The 16,808-nt window shown below is 39.1% G+C and overlaps 1 protein-coding gene across 1 annotated transcript in view; it reads right to left on the reverse strand.

Moving 5' to 3' along the window:
* Nucleotides 1–15,895, reverse strand: part of ATP11B (ATPase, class VI, type 11B) — a 47,406-nt gene extending 31,511 nt beyond the window's left edge. The window contains exons 1-10 of the mRNA XM_010149028.1: nucleotides 15,785–15,895; nucleotides 14,871–14,960; nucleotides 11,781–11,861; nucleotides 6,905–7,012; nucleotides 6,616–6,744; nucleotides 6,366–6,469; nucleotides 5,012–5,059; nucleotides 2,177–2,241; nucleotides 1,526–1,607; nucleotides 114–264 (exon numbers count right to left, since the gene is read on the reverse strand). Coding sequence (XP_010147330.1) covers nucleotides 114–264; nucleotides 1,526–1,607; nucleotides 2,177–2,241; nucleotides 5,012–5,059; nucleotides 6,366–6,469; nucleotides 6,616–6,744; nucleotides 6,905–7,012; nucleotides 11,781–11,858 — 765 coding nt within the window. The 5' untranslated portion in view covers nucleotides 11,859–11,861; nucleotides 14,871–14,960; nucleotides 15,785–15,895. The remainder of the gene's footprint in view (nucleotides 1–113; nucleotides 265–1,525; nucleotides 1,608–2,176; nucleotides 2,242–5,011; nucleotides 5,060–6,365; nucleotides 6,470–6,615; nucleotides 6,745–6,904; nucleotides 7,013–11,780; nucleotides 11,862–14,870; nucleotides 14,961–15,784) is intronic.
* Between the last annotated feature and the right edge of the window lie 913 nt (nucleotides 15,896–16,808).

Below are 16,808 nucleotides of genomic sequence, written 5' to 3' on the forward strand. Positions count from 1 at the left end.
GACTTGCAAGCGGATCGTGTGGTAGTTACACCTACACCCAAGAACATCACATTGAGCAGACAGGGGTCGAGGGTTCCCGAGATACACAGCTGGGGAGAACCACATTCCGTTACCTTACTGCTGTTTCTTTCATGCTCCGTTTTTTCATTATACCAAGGCTCATCCCATTTTTCTTCAGCTTGCCAAGCATACTTTAAAATAGTGCTCAGAATGGCTTCGAAGAGGAGGATGATTAGATAAATAATTAAAAAGGAATTCATGGACCTATAAAGACGCAAAACAAAAAAAAAGCAACTTCAGTTTATTTTACTTAATCTGTTGACACACTGTGGTGACATGAAGTGATCAAAAATTTACTGGACAATTTTTAAAAAAAACCATATCCTGTGTTTGATATCAATATAACGTTTCTATGTGACAAGCCAGCAACAGAAGTGAAAAGAAATCCCACATCTGCCTAAGATACACTCTACATGGAGCAGTAGAAGACTAGGTTAAGGTACAGGAATACCTCAACAGCTGACGTGTGTCACACCTTTTGTCCAATATTTTTGGGGCTGATTTATGCTTCCTGTCTTCCCTGAGTATCTAGCAAGACTGTGAAGGCAGTACAACCACCGCAGTGGAAATCCAAGGCTGCCCCTTTCTCTTTGGTAAGAAGAGCACTACCACATGCATCTGATGATTTAACCCAGGCCAGGCTACACCAGGATACAGCCAAACTTGCCTCTGTATTCTGAAATGCTAGCCAGACCACTTTTCCACCCCTTGCTTTGGTGAGTGAGCTTTTCTTGTGCACTCTACAGTTCTGTTTACACCTGGCTATAGAAGAATAATCAATCCCATGTTTGCAAAGGAATAAAAAAAAGCAACTGGAATAAAGGCAACACATTAGAACTCCTTTCCCTCTAAAAATAATTAAGAAGGTCCAACATACACATCTCCCTTTAAGTACCACTTTAAGACTTTAAATGAGGCTGTGACTTGCGCCAGAAGCAAGATTCATCACAAAACGTGGATAGGCTGCATCCTTTAGACTATGTGAAACAAAGCTGTTTTCCATTATATCACATACTATGACTCAGGACAAAGATTTGCAAGCAGTTAAGACTTCATTTCAATCCCTCCTCCTTAAAGGCATGATGCAGTTCTACAGGAAAGATGCCGAGAACAGCAAAGGCTGGGGCTGTTGTGAAAACTACTTCCAAGCATCTGGTTCAAGCAGCATTTCACCTATCATTAAATCATCCCCACATCTCAAAAACAAAACTCCTGAACCAACTTTTTCTCCTTCAGTCTTTTGTAAGCTTGGGTATTTCAACTTTGTACACTACTGAAGGAATCAATAAAGGATGAAATGCCAAGAAAATGATTTTATCTTTATAGCTTCCTACTGAAGGCAAAGCAACTACAACCTCTTCCCTTGCTGACAACCCAATGAGAAGACCATCAAGGTTTTAAATTTACCAAGGAAAAACTAAGTTAAAACTCTACAAATAAGAAAGATATTAGAAAATAAACATACTTTTCTACTGCTGACCGTTTCTGAGATTTACTCTTGTAATTTAATGCCATCTTTGTCTCCATACCTGTATACACTGCAACACCTGGGAAGGAAGGTGAGGGGAAGGAGTTATACTTCATTTTCTACATATGTACCATTTGAAGATTTTTTCATTTTCAGAGACATAAGAGAAAATCAAGAGGTGCCATTACTTTTGTGTTTACTTCAGTACAATGGTGAGACCATTTTGTAAGTATCTGCAATACTCCGCTATAGTAAAACAGTACTACTGAAGTAATTTTAAACACCTGCTACAACATTGTTCATTATTATGACTGTGCGGCTCTTCAATATGTATTTTATGGAAATCAGAATGGTAAATCTCAGGAGAAAGCCTTGAACAATGGGTAACAGTAACAACTTCAATGGATAAATGACTGTTAAGTTATTCCTTTATCAAACCACTTCAAATATTTCCACAGATCAGAGCTGGAACTTTATATCCTTAGAGATTCTTCAGCATATCATCATTACTTTCATCTATAATCATATCCCCTCAGGTGACAGTCAGCAGGATTATTACAATCTCTTCAGCACAAGTAGAATTAAACCGCAGTTCATCAACATGTTTTAAGAAGAGGATACTCTTTAAATATTTAGATGTCTACAAACCAAATATTTCTTTAGTGTTTTTTAATCTTGCTCCACGAAGTAAGAGACTTTCAGGCCCAAGAGGTCTAAAAAGAAACAGATATACCAGCATTTAACAATCAGTTGTTCTGTATGTAGTCTGTAGGACTAGTGATATCCAGTTTCCTATGCAAAGTTGTACTATAGCCCCTGCAAACTCCCACCCCAACAACTCCAACCCCACCCTCATTTAGGTCCATCTTCAATCCTCTTACCTCACCCACACATTTCCACAGAGCTCTCCACCTGCTTCCACATCTCACCAATCACAGCCATACTCTCCCCACACTGTTCAATATCCCATAATTAGTGATTGAGCTAAACACACCAAATGGCACGTACAGAGAAACCTCCGGTTACCGAAGAAGCCAGCAGGCAAAAAGCCTGTTGGGCTCAGAGCGCGACAGGAGTGTGATTTTGGGTATGGCTCTTCTACCTATCTCCCTTCTGTCTGACAGAGGGGTGGCAATGATCTAGCTGGTTCAAATGGTATTCATATCCCAGAAACAAACAACTAGATGGACACGACACCGCCACAACAGTGCAAGTTCTGTTTCCTAACACAGGGGAAAAATTCCCAAGCGTTTTTCCCTCACATCCATCACACCGTAACAATACATCCATTCCACTGGTTAACTGAAAACAGTGCTGTGAAAATAAAGGTCCAGTGAGAATCAAGGTTCGTGTAAGGTTAGAGAGCTGTGCTCTACTCCAGTGGCTCTATTATCTTTTGAAACTGCCAGCAGGGTTGGTTTGAAATAGAAAAATATAACATAAATAGGTGCATTCGCTATTTCTGCCAACGTTTCAAATGACAGCAGAAGCTGAACAACTGCAGTGGGCAGGCCGACATACTGGGGTGTGAGCAAAAGAACTAAAGATCACAGACTAAGTGCTCGGGCATTCAAGCCCTTGGCCTTGTTTTACGTTGCCATCAGCTGTACCACAAGCATTCCACCATCTCTGTTATATAAACAAAACTCTTCTACTTGAAGTTCCTTTGAAAGCATAACCCAGAGTTGCTCAAAAAAAAACCAAAGCCACAGTCCACCTCCCACAGTTAAACGTTTAACTTAAATGTTACTGCAAATGTGACAGCAACCATCACAAATCCCGTGTGCACCAATTCTACACAGGGATTATGACAGGTTCTTTAAATTACGTGTACATATGTCACTTTTTAGGCTAGGCTCAAACTTTAGTTAAAGAAATGAACTAAAAGGGACTAAATGCTCAGGCACGTAACCTTTTCTTCCAAGAAAGCTAACATATATTTCTGGATTCAAGTGGGTTTTGTCAGTTGGTAAAACCACTCTGACAAACCCAAAATACAAAACCTCCATCAGTGCAACACAGACTAGGCAAGTTTATCTTTGACAGTCAGAAGACACAGCTCTACCAGTAGTCAGAACCTGCAATTATTTTTCACACGTCCTTTAAAACTGGCTCTGTTACATGCTGCCAGCTAAACTATTTTGAGAGATTATCCCAGAGTTGACCTCACCAACCTTGGCAGTAATGAATCCTGAAAAGCTCTAAGTGAAGTAGTACACCAAGCGACCTTGGAAAACAGCTGAGTGGGTTTGGGGTGGTTGTGGGGGTGGCTAAGGCATGAGACCTGGGGCCAAGTGATCTGCCTTCTACATTCCCACAATTCTTGCAAAATCATAGACCAATCATCGATTCGCTCTGAACTCCATGTTACTCCTACCTAAAACTGACATGTTTGCCTGACTTTCAGTTTTTCAGAGTGAAGGCACACATTGCATGGAAAACAATACCACTTTAGTATTTGATTCAGGTAGAAATTTCACTGAAAATGCGTAAAGGATAACATCTTGGACATTAGAACAGTGAAAGATTCAAACCAGATTTACCCATTTCTGGGACGCATGTATACATCACAAAACAGCACTTCACATTTTGAGAAGAGGTGACCAAGTTTTTATCAACAATTCACAAGAGAAACCAATTAAATAACCTGCATGCTAAATATTCCTGAAAATCTGGCCATCTCTTGTGAGCAATTTCCCTGTTTTTATGACAAACCCTGACCTTTCTCACTCCTGTTCTTCCTGTTGTGGTGGGTGGGGGAAGTGAATGAGCAGTGCTGTGGATGCTTGGTTGCCAGCTGGGGCCAACACAACACAACACAATCTTTAGAGGAAGCTGCCATGCAGGCCTGTAGCTTCATGTCTTTATTTGTGTATTTTCACGTGTTTAGGCATATGCTACTTGCTATGACTGCACAGGGAAGGGTGCGAGCACGTGTTTATGTGCACACAATTATGCGTTGACTACTACAGATGTAAGCACTCATCTTTACAGCCCAGGCATTACAGTAGTTTGAAATATATACACCAAAAGCTACAAGTTTGTAGCAGGGGCTTTGTTAAAACTTAACAGTAATTTCTAGGAATTCCAACTGCAAAAACACCTGCTCAGTGCCTCTGATATGCTACAACAGATCCCCTGTTGTCTGTCTATGTAATATGCCACTGGAAAATAAGATCAACACATGTTTTAAAAAACAAATAGCAACAAAGTCACCAGTTGAGTATCAGTGCCTAAAAATGACTCTCTTCTGAACAGCCAAGCTTCCCAGACCTGTCCTATTAAACCTGAAGAACTGCCTAGTAATGAGCTTTCTTCCACTTATTTTTTTCTCTTTGCCATCCAACGTATGCAGCTACCATTGATACTTCCAGTAAAATACCCCTCCCTCTTGCATATTCAACAGCAACCCTTTCTGGTGATGGTCACGATTTTAACCACCTCCACCAGCTCTAAACACCTATCTTACAAAATTTTACTTACCGTACTATTTCTTCAGTTTGGTGACTTACAGTTATTCTCCCAACAAATCTATAAAAGACGTCCATGTGTTAGAAATGCCTACATGAAGACTCAAAAATGTAAAAAACTCTGCTAAATTTACAAAAAGTCATTAATGGTTCACAAGTACAGAACAATCAAGTTCTATCAACAATCTAACTAAAACAATATGGCAACACTGGCAATAACGTGACAAGAAATACTGACCAACAGAAGCATTTCTCCTTCAAAAGAACAGTCATTTGAGAAAGTCCATTAGGTTTCATTAATAAAACCAAAGAAGATTCTATTTCTTACTCAGTTAAAACAGATTGTGACTTCTTGATGTTTCAGTAAGAAATAATTCCTCAAAAATAAAAGTTAGCATATTATCCATCAGAAATAGCAATTTTTTTGTTTAAAAAAACCAATCTACTCTGATTCGAAATCCGACACTTGCATATTTAGCACAACCCCAGGTACAACAAAAATTTCTGTAGTAACCGTACCTTAACTTGCTGTTCTCTACAAACTAAACTGAATTTGAACTAAAGATCAAATATTTGAACGGCTGCTCAAACCAAGTATCTTTGTTTTTAAGAATTTAATATTTCTGAAAGATCCCACAGCTTCCTTCAGAAGAGCTGCTGTGATACGCTTGGATTTTAAAAAATACTACTTGATGGCTACCATTTTCCATTATACGATACAGGAGAAACTTGAATGGGAATATAACTTTTGTCACCCATGATGCTGTTTTACGGAGTCCAGGGTATTGCTTGCTGATGTTAAAAGCTGAAATGAAGCGCGCTCAGATACAACTGTTTTAAATCTAAATTTTTGCTGCTGAAGAACAGAGTTCAAATCTTTGCTTGAGCATAAGCCAAGTAAACGTGATCAACACACATCCTTAGAATTAGCACAAAAACTTACAACAATTTACTACATTTTGAGTTACTTCCATTAGAAAAATTATAGTATATAGTACTGAAGTCTCATGGCAGAACCTTATACTACTCCTTCTCCAGCCTGCTCAGACTCACAGGCCATTTAATTTTAAAAAAATCTAGAAACAAGTTTACTGGTTAGAACAGAAATGTACACAAGTGTCATGATTAAAACACATAAGGTAAATATTATCCTATAATTTCTGATTTACTACTGAAATACTCAAATTCAACTTGTCACTTGCAACTTTCAGGGAGTATGTATGTATGAACATTTATGCTAATTATTAAAACCTAAAATTTAAGCAGATGTCTGAAGCAATTTTAATCCCAGCAAGACCAGTAACATTCCTAATATTAAACATTTCATTTTGATTTAATTTCAAAATCTTTTACTCTTAAAGTGATACCTGTACAGATCTGCTTCTGGCTGCTGACATTCTATAACAGCTACAAGTTTGTCCAGGTTGGCAACGGACTGTAACACTGCTGTTTCTGGGACCGCAACATGTGTCTGTAAAACAGCATCCATTAAATTAATGGCACAGGACTACTGGGCATGGAGGTTGGGGGGGAGGGGTAGAGATGGTGTTCCAAAGGGCTGAAGTAAAAATGGCATCACAAATTAACTACGTTCTATTTCACAGCAATGATACGGACCTTGAGATTGGTCTCTCCATCCAAACTTGCAGTAGTAACGTGGCACGATCCGTCGACTCGATCAGATGACAGAAGCACCAGATCAACAGGAAAAGTCTCATCCTTGGCTACTCTGACAATGTCCCCCACCTAACGACACAAACACAAGTGAGAAGTGTACAAAGAGAGAAGAATTCATTTCAGCACTGTTACGGAATCACAAGGAAACAGGCCACAATAATCATCAGTGAAACAAGAGCCTTAGCTATGCAACAGAAACACAATTTTCAATTTGTCCTTAGGCACATACCCGAATGTTTTTAGATCTGGTTTTTACAAGGCCACCACTTCGCACAACATAAACCGGAGCACCGTTGACTTCATTGTCTGCTTTATGTCGTAGCCAGTCTTCATAACCCTGACGAGGAAACACACAAATTTACTTTTTAAGCAAGAAACCTGTAAGACATAACAAATACCTCCTAAACCAGTGTGCTTCAAATTACTTGCTACGTAGCCTAAATAGTTACTGATTTTGCTAAAGTTTCCACTACAGCTGTTACTCAAGAACCTGGAAAACCTCTCAATTTTGACTCACTTTACACAAATAAGTAAAGGAACTTAACAGTCCCATGTTCAGTTAAAACAGGCAGTGACATTTTCTGCAGACGAGATGAACACGCACCCATTCAATCCTTTGTTTACATGGATAAATATATCACAAAACTGGGAACAGTCACTCTCGGTCTGTCTGATGGATTCTTTTTTTTTTTCTTTTGTAAGAAAAGTCACAGACTGAAACTACTTTCTCATGTCTTACCATATAGCACTTCTTATAGTTCCTGCCATAGCCTATGCATGAAATCTTAAGATTTCTTAATTCTGTATGACACGCTGTTTACACATAAGCTCTGAATAGCAAGAAAAGATGAGATGACTCAAAAGTTTTATTTGCGAGTCTGCACTGGTTTTGGTTTTAATTTTCTTCATGGTAGCTGTATGAGGCTGTGTTTTGGATTTGTGCTGAAAACAGTGCTGATAACACAGGGATGTTTGTGTCCCTGCTGAGCAGTGCTGACACAGGGTCAAGGCCTTTTCTGCCTCTTACCCCACCAGCCAGTGGGCTGAGGGTACACAAGAGACTGGGAGGGGACACAGCCATGACAGCTGACCCCAGTTGACTGAAGGGATATTCCAGACCCTATGACATTATGTTCAGCAGATAAAGCTGGGGGAAGGAGGAGGAAGGGGGGGGATGTTCAGCATGATGGCGTTTGTCTGCAGATGGGAAGCAGTGAATGAATTCCTTATTTTGCTTTGCTTGTGTGTGGCTTTTGATAACCTATTAAACGATCTTTAACCCAACACGTGAGTTTTCTCACTTACACCCTTTTCATTCTTCCCCTCATCTCACCAGGCTGGGCTGTGTGGTGCTCAGCTGCCAGCTGGGGTTAAACCACAACAGAGTCCTAATACAACCGTTCGCAGCGACTGAGTTTAATGGATAGATTAAGCAGCTTTCCTTTACCTGATATTCAGCACCTCTTTAAGCAAGCTTCATCCCATACACACACTTGTGCAAATATTCATGAGTGAATCCAGGTCTATTATTCCCCTCTTATTTCCCAAGTTATTAATATACTGCTTATTTAATCTAATAGCATAATTATCAGTAGCAAGATTGCCGATCCCCAAGTCTAAGTAGTTTGGAAAGCCCCATGAGCAAGCATGAGAAATGGATCAGTCTAAGCAGAAGGTTCGACCGTCTCTTAAATCCTGTCATGACTCCTAAAACTGATTTGCAATAACAGAGACATTTCTTTAAACACTTTTCTGTAGGTATAAAAAATGTGAAAGTCTTAAAACCACTTCCTTGGAAGTTTGCAGACAGAAGAAGGAGGCCCTCTGAAACAGCAGGCATAATCCCAACTCATCCTAGGAACATCACAAATGTTATATCCAAATGGCGTAATACGAGTACCAATGCAGATGCAGTTTGGGGAATTCTGCACTGGACTGGCGTTTGGAGGAGTTATATGATGAATTTAGTTTAGATTAGAAGTACAGTTTTGCAGTTCTGCCTTCGTGCACCTCCAATGTTACTAGCACAAACGAGTAAGTACAGCACAAATGCACTATCTAGGTTAAAAAAAAAAAACTAAAAAAAGAGGGAAGTTTTATACGCCAACTGCTTAAAAATAAATAATTAAGAAGTTGTTGTAATAGCAGCCACAGAGATACTGGGAAATGAGAATCCTAAAACCCCTAAGACTTTGTAAGAGTCCTTTCTCATCATATGAAAAAGCAAGAGTCAGTACCTAGAGCTCCTTGTTAAAGGTGACTGACAGAAGAAAACAAGGATTTAACTAACATCCAGTAACCTTGGGGCATTTGTCTCATAAACCTGAACAGCTGAGCAATATGGGCATTTGGCAAAGAACAGAAATTTACCCTCTTTAGAAAGTACAGATTTCAGCGCTTTCTCCATCTGACACCTACTGCCTAAAACACAGGGGTGACACCTCACACCAGGGAATTCTTAAGAGCCAGCTTACTGTGGACAGTTTAAAGTCCCCAAAACTTACCTATTGCAGCATTTTTGAGAGAGCATCCTCACTTGCAAATATTGCAAAAATATGTTAAAAAGAAAGATGCAATACTTTTGCATGTTGTTTAACTGCATGAACAGAAACTAAAGATTAAAATCCCTCAATATTCTTCAGCCCTGCTTAAGTAAGTGCATCAATGAAAAGGACAAAATTAAAACAGGTCTGCATATTATATTACCAGGTTTTTCATTCTCAGTTTACATCTATATTTAACCAAAATCTGCAAAGTAGTTGTTTCTAATCTACCTGACAGTCATGTAAACATCTGTGTCCAATCAGCTTGTTTGCTAAATACCTATGAACTTACTGAAAAGGACTAAGTTCCCTAAGGTTCCCTAGAAAATATCCTTATTTTGTTGTATTTCGGTTTGGGTTTAACTTTAATTTTTGTCTTATTTTTATTTATTTTCTAATTTTGGACTCCTCTGAGGACCACATAAGCATCTTCACAGGCAGGAGGAGGAAAGCGCTCTGGCTAACAAGACAGACCAAATGACACAGCATGAGTTGCATCACTTTGCAGCCCTGTACGTCCTTCTTCTGACCTAGGTGCAATTACACTTTTAAGAAGAAAAAGTTCTATTTCCTTGGCTGAGAATAAAATAAGGCTGCATTCCCAGGTTTGCTAGAGGTGTCACGCTAACTGGCCTTCTTGGAAGCAAGGGAGAGTTCTTCCACCCACTGCTAAGCTTCTCAACCCTGCGTACAAATGAGGCTTCTATTTTTCCCCTTCAGCTTTTGAGAGACTAAGTTACAGTTTAACGTTTATCCTGATGCAGCTTTGCATAGAACCAGTGCCCTGCAGCTTTCAAAAGACGTTTCTTCCCCTGAAATCTGCTTCCTATTCCGCTTCTGTTTTGAGAGGAGGTGGGAGCTGGTTTTGAGACCATACTGCGTATTTTCCCCTCTGCATTCCAACAGAAGATTTATCTTTCTTCCTTATCCAAGGGCAGCCTGTTGGAAATAGCACACTGAATTGTCTTTCCAGGGTAACAGCTTGTGAATACTGTTTGCCTATTTAGCTGCAGGTAGGATAAACAGGAGAGTCCATTAGATCAGTTTAGGTGGTTCCAATAGTCCTTGCAGTGATATTGAGACAATTGGGAAAAACTCCTGATGCTTGGCAAGGCATGAATGATTTGAAACTTCTAGAAGGAATGCCAGAACCTCTATTCTTTGCAACTGAAGGTAACATATTTAATCATAGAAACTTTTAGGTTGGAAAAGACCATGAAGAACATCAAGTCCAACCATGAAATTTCCCAGTATAAGACTGGACATCTGGAAACAAGGTGACAATAGATTTTGGACTATTTTAATTTATACAAGTCCAACTTCTTTCTGGAAAAAAAAATCTAATATTTAAAACTAAGTTGCACAATCTCTTTCAGACCACATACCTTTAAGAGATGTTTTCCATTATGAATACAGCTCTTGAACACTGGATATTTGGGGGGCAATGACAAGAAGTGCAATTTATAGGTTTAGGGCACTCTACATACACAAACTGCACAGCAACAAGATGAAATGTTAGTTCAAGTATTACTCAGCATTAGGATCCCCTCTGCCCCAACACCATTCTATCCACCTGAAAGCTAGAGCTATTTTTACTTTTGCCCTACTGCAGGGTGGCTTGGGTCTTACTGGCACAGAGGGCAAATTGAAATTCCAGCTGTAGCTCCATAACAGTCTCCTCCTTACTCTTCAGTTGCTATGACTGCATCTCTTCCCCAGACAGCACTGTCAAAACCTTGGAAAGGGATAGTTCCTGAAAATTACCTCCCTGCAGAAGACATTATAGTTTCTATCCACATCACCTCTTTCTTTATGTGCTTCTTTCTTTCTCCTCTCACTTTAAGGGTTTAAAGAAATCAGAAGATGATTTTTTCCCTTTTTTTTTTTACATTCTCCTTCCAGGGGCTCTAGGTGTCAGCACGATGTAGTACAGTGCTTGAACAAGATTTGCATTAAACTCAAACTTACAAGATTTTTCTTACTTCAAGTGCTATAAAGCACTCCAAAATGTCTTATGTAACCAAAGGAAAAAAAACCCAAACACCCCCAAACAAAAAACAAACCAAATCAACAAAAGCAGCAGCTTTCTAAACTGGACCTTCTACCTGGCACAGGATTACTGTTAATATATTTTACGCCATGAAACATACTCTTTATCCAAAATTTGCCTTTTAACTACATGGACTGCACCACCGCTTCATCTACCCAAGCTCCATTCTCAGCGGGAGGATTGGTTTTAATATGCAGCGAGGTGTGCCAAAGGAATAAGTGAGGAGCTTTCAGAAAAGGTCTTATAACAAGTGACATGCAATGTTTAGACAAAAATGCTGTCTGACAGTCATTCACTGTCCATTTAAGGGTACCGCAGTGAGTCACTGAGCACTTGACAATGAAACAAAACGCTCAAGTTCAAGCATCTAACAAGGAACATTGAATACAAAATCCTTCCTAAAAGTTACACCTGTTTTATTTCTTTTTAGTATCTAAACATTATCTGAGTCAGCCTTTGTTAAGTAACTTTACCTTAGAAAGACTTCATGCTACAAGGTTTTTCCCCTTTACCTGTTTTATGGCTGTCACAGTTATGACAAAGAATAATGGCAATCCACTGGTAATAGGACTGGTAGGGGTATCTATCATGAGCTAAAAAGAGAAGAAAATACGAAAATTAGCCCCAATTTTATTTTTACACATGTACTTTCAAAAAAACCATGAAGCAAGGTGGCAACCACTTTCCAAAATCCTCATTATAAACTGTATTTTTACTGCATTTTCTGTGGTATTTCTGGAGCAAAACTCAGCTCCTGACACCTACTATCAATAATGATGCAAACAAAGGTTGTAGGGCATAGAACAAACTTAAATCACACTTGTGCCAATTATGCAGTGTTTTCACCCTGCAAATATGAATTCAAAAGTATATTAAAAAGGAAGGAAATCTGCGTGTTGGGAAGCTGTTTCAATACTCTCTACAGGAATGTAGAGTATAATAGTACCCACTTCAGAAGTGAAAATAAAGTTAAACATAGCACTTTCTAACAGTTTAGATATTAGAGAACACACTTTCTTAGCCTGCCCCTTTCTGGATCCCCCCAAGTTCACATGCAATTTTTACAATCTGCGCTGTCATTGCTGGCATGCCAGGAGTGCGGTGTATACACTAAAATTCTGTATGTGTGTGGGGATGTTAGTGTTTCTCCTCTGCTGCAGGAAAAAAACCAACATGGTCAAGTGCTGTAAAGACAATATACACAAGAACTAGTCAAAACCACAGACACTGATTCGATTCCACTTTACCTGAGACTTATGGCATTGCTTTGGGAACCATTAAAGAAGAAAAAATAATAATCATACATGAAGTTTACTTTGTCAAAAGCCAAGAACCTCACAAAGAAAACAGATTATGCCAACTTAACACACATGCATGACTTTTTTTTTTTCCCCCCAACGAAACACTGACAATTTATAGAACTCAACAAAACCCAGTTCTAGCCTGCAGTACTGTCTGTTCTTCAACTGCAGCACTGCAGTTTCAGCTTGGCACCATGTTGTCCAGGAAAACCCATGCCAAAAGCATCTGATTTTTGGCAGGACAGGGTTAACCATGACATTTTTGCGATCTACAATCTCTTCCTTTCCCAAGAGAAGCTTGTAGTGAAAATGGAGCATGTTTTGTACTGGTGGAATTGTCATGGCAGCCTGCTCCTTTTGCCTCTTCCACCGGAACACCACGGCCCTTTGTCTGCTACACAGCTGGACACACATCCATCACACAGCTGGTGTGGAGCCTCATGAGACCAAAGTGCAGTCAGTCACCACGTTTCTGGCATGCATATGTGAGGTGAACAGTGTGGACTAGACTGTGCTGCGTGTTTAAATCACATAATGAGATCTTGCCCCCGCTCTGTGAAATAAGGTGTTAATGACAGTCACTGCATCTTGGTCACAGGAGAGTCACATCACAGAAAAGATACCGTGGTGATTAACTTTTAAAGGCACCTTTGCCTTATAAAAAGAAAAAAAATGCTACATATTAATGACCTTCCAAATGGGATTTGTATAAAACCAGGATTCCATTCTAACAAATGAACAAAAATGACTGCAGCTTTTCTCCCTTTCAGTTTCCAAGAATACAGACGTATAGACAAGGCATTTCCCATACAAATTAGGGCATCCACCAGAGTCACAAACTCAGAGAACAGAATTAAACTCCGAATAGAAATTCTGCCTCTAGATCAGTATTTGTTCAAGAACATCACATTTAGATACTACTGAAGCCTAACAGTTTGAAAAGGAACATAACTCAAAATTGAAGACATGAATTTGCATTAAAAAGAAATGAAAGCTTTAAAAATGCAACACTGTGGTTACTGTAGGAACATTATTTTCCATCTCCAGCATGCCCCCATCTTCCTCATGCTACAATACGTTAAACAGCATGAAGCATCACATCAGGAATGACGAAGTCCATATTCTCAGCGAGGATGATTGAATAGGCAACACATTCTGTTAGACTAAGTTAGAACCATACGACTTTAGTAACTGCCAACAGAGGGACTTTCAGCCTATTAGAAACTTCATTCTTTCTAAATATGAAAGAACAAGAGCAAGGGACACATGAGGCAATGTATTAAAATCCGCTGAACTGGCCCTGCTACTAGCATCTTGCACAATCACAGACAAACCTGAGCTCTTCACTACTATGTTTTTTTGCCAAATGAGGTACCATCTTTTTCAGATGCATATTGTAAATACTGGTTAATCACCGTGGAGGGCTATGCGCGTTGAAAGCATTCTATTCTATAATGAAAGAAAACTTTGCGTACCCCAAAACCTTGTTTCTGCCTCATACACTAACAGGTCTTTCAAAAGTTATTATCTCATCTTTCTCTCCCTTATCCTTCACCTACTTAGTCTGCAACAGCTCAACAGAATTCAAGTACAATGACAGAGTCGGAGATGCAAAGATCACAGAAAATTAACATGCTTAAATATACTTGTGGATGTACTTAATTAGAAGAAATAGAGTCTGCTACAAAAGCCACAGGAATGGTCTGACCTATATCGTATCAAGTGATGTTTTTGAAACTGACAAACTGTCAATCCGAGCTGTCAATTTTTGTGTGTTCATTTTACCTGAACAAATTGTGTTTGAGGGTCTTGGAACTGTGCGACAATAGAATATACAGTCACCTGTGTCCAGCTCAAGAGCAAACATACTGCCCAGTCTGATGCAAAAGAACGTGAATGTCTGCGTTCGGTACGCTGATGTTCAAGAGGCGCTTAAAAACACACAGAGCAAACTCCTGGGTTTTTCAAAGACCACCACTGTCCAGAAAAATCAAAAAACCTATTTGGAATGTTATCACTAACTTAACAGATTCAAAATTGTATTTTGAGACAGACAATGGAGTCCCTGTGCTGGCAGTGCAATGGACTCTGAAGCTGCACACTTAAACATCTTAGCATTCATGAAGATAAAAGCTAAGGACAGTACTTAAATCTGGACATAAATATTCTTAAAGTCGTGTTATTTTCCCAGAGAAGCTGAAAATGTGTTGGTTTTGTAGACAGAATATATTAAGAAGGGAAGAAAACCAGCAGCAGAATTTACAACATAAATTGCAATTTCCTGAGTATTATTCAACTTACCTGAACCAAAAATATAATCAGAAAATAAAAGTTGGCTACTCTTCGGAACTGCTCAAATAAGTTTTTTGGAACAAAATTCCAGACTGTATACTGAAGGGGAAAAAGGGAGAAAGAAGAACAACCATGACATACTGAACAATTTTTCAGTGAAATTTAGTTCCACTCCCATTAAACTCTCTGAACCTAAATATTTTCATTTTCCATCTCCCTTCCCCCCAACCTTCTTCTAGTCTTGCCTTACTCCCACACAGAACTGCTGTATCCAATATTTTTTGATTGTTTTGAAGTTTAAATACAGCTAGCAGGGAAGCAGGGGTAACAACTGCACTGCCTGTACAGTCAAAGTCTTAAATATTCTCCTACCAGCTGGGATAGGAGCAGCTGGAGACATTTGGCTGCTTGCATCCTGGGTAGCAGAATAAACATTAATTCTTGCAGCTGTAACTTTTTCTCCTGTACTACAGCAACAAGACCCATGCCCACCATCAGTTCTGTTGATTCCAATCCAAGGTCACACTAGGAGGGAATCTGCAATTGCAGTCCATCGCTGATTTATTTTATGCGGAGTACTAGCTGAGAACTGGCTATTTTATAAATCCTCACAACCAGCTTCATCCTTTTAAGTGGGTCTGTGCATCACATAGACACAGGCAACATTATTTTAAAACCTACTTTTCTTCAGAAATGCTGACCAACATGTTTAATTGTTCTGTACTTAGGTTGTGAGGAAAGAGGAATGAGAGCAGGAGAAAAACGTCATAGGAAGCAACATAGCTTCTTCCTCTGAGAAGCTTAGAGCTTGTTTCATTTGGAATATTGTATATAACCATTAGATATAATACACACAAAAACATTTGCTACACAACTTAAGTAACATTATCAAGTGGTTTTCCCATGACAAATGGATTCCTTACCTTGGATGATATGATCCTGTTGTCTGCAAACTTCTGAGGAACATAATGGCCATGCTGGGGAAAACGATTCGCTATATAAATAGTTCTTGTATCGCTTTGATGCGGTGGGTCAAAACCCTAAAACAAAATTTAAAAAGATGATCAAGAAAGATGATTTTGGTAACTGTTGTTTTGTAAAATTATCATCTTTGTACTAAAAATGATATCTAGGTATCAAGCAGCAGTTTTAAAACAGTAGCTTTTGAATGGGAAACAAAATTAACCTGTAAATTGAAGTCTGCTGTGTGCAGAGTATTTTCAATAATTGGACAAAAAAAAAAACCCAACCCTCAATTCTGAGGTTATGTACTCATGCTGGAAAACATAAGGAACAAATCCTGCAAAAGAATAGAGAATACTTGCTATCATGCAAACTTGAAGCCCTGTGAAACTTAAAAAAAGAGGAAACAAAAACGGAGATGAAAACAAATTACAAAAAAGTCACAGCCACGCTTGTGATAACCCTAAAAAACCAAACAGATTATGAGAAAAGTAAAAGGTCAAACCAAACAAATCATACTAATATGCTGTGATAATTGGTTTTGAAAACATTCTCCCCAGCTTAAAAACAAACACATACATCTGACTAGACAACAGTATTTTTCCAAACACATTCTACCCCCAAGAATGAACATCTTGTCTAACCTCAAGTTCGATTCTTAGGATTCCCTGCCACCACCACTAATTCATACCTGAGTGGTAGCAACACTGAAAGGCAACGCATCACAAAAACCCAAGGATACTCAGGAATTCTTATCAATAGCTTCCTGTCAAAACAGAAGATCTGAATGAGGTCCCTGGGAGCCAAAGCCCCGTTTCAGGCCTAATGTTGAGTATTTCCATGAACTGCCTCTGCGAGGGGAAGGGGAACACAGGGATTAAATGTGCAGATGACACCACATCAGCGCTGCAAGAACACCCAGTGACAAAAAAAAGAGTTCAATATCATCTTGACCAACCAGACACATGGAAGAGCAAACGATAC

The sequence above is a fragment of the Eurypyga helias genome, unplaced genomic scaffold (genome assembly GCF_000690775.1).
Source record: "Eurypyga helias isolate BGI_N326 unplaced genomic scaffold, ASM69077v1 scaffold26023, whole genome shotgun sequence".
Classification (NCBI taxonomy): domain Eukaryota; kingdom Metazoa; phylum Chordata; class Aves; order Eurypygiformes; family Eurypygidae; genus Eurypyga; species Eurypyga helias.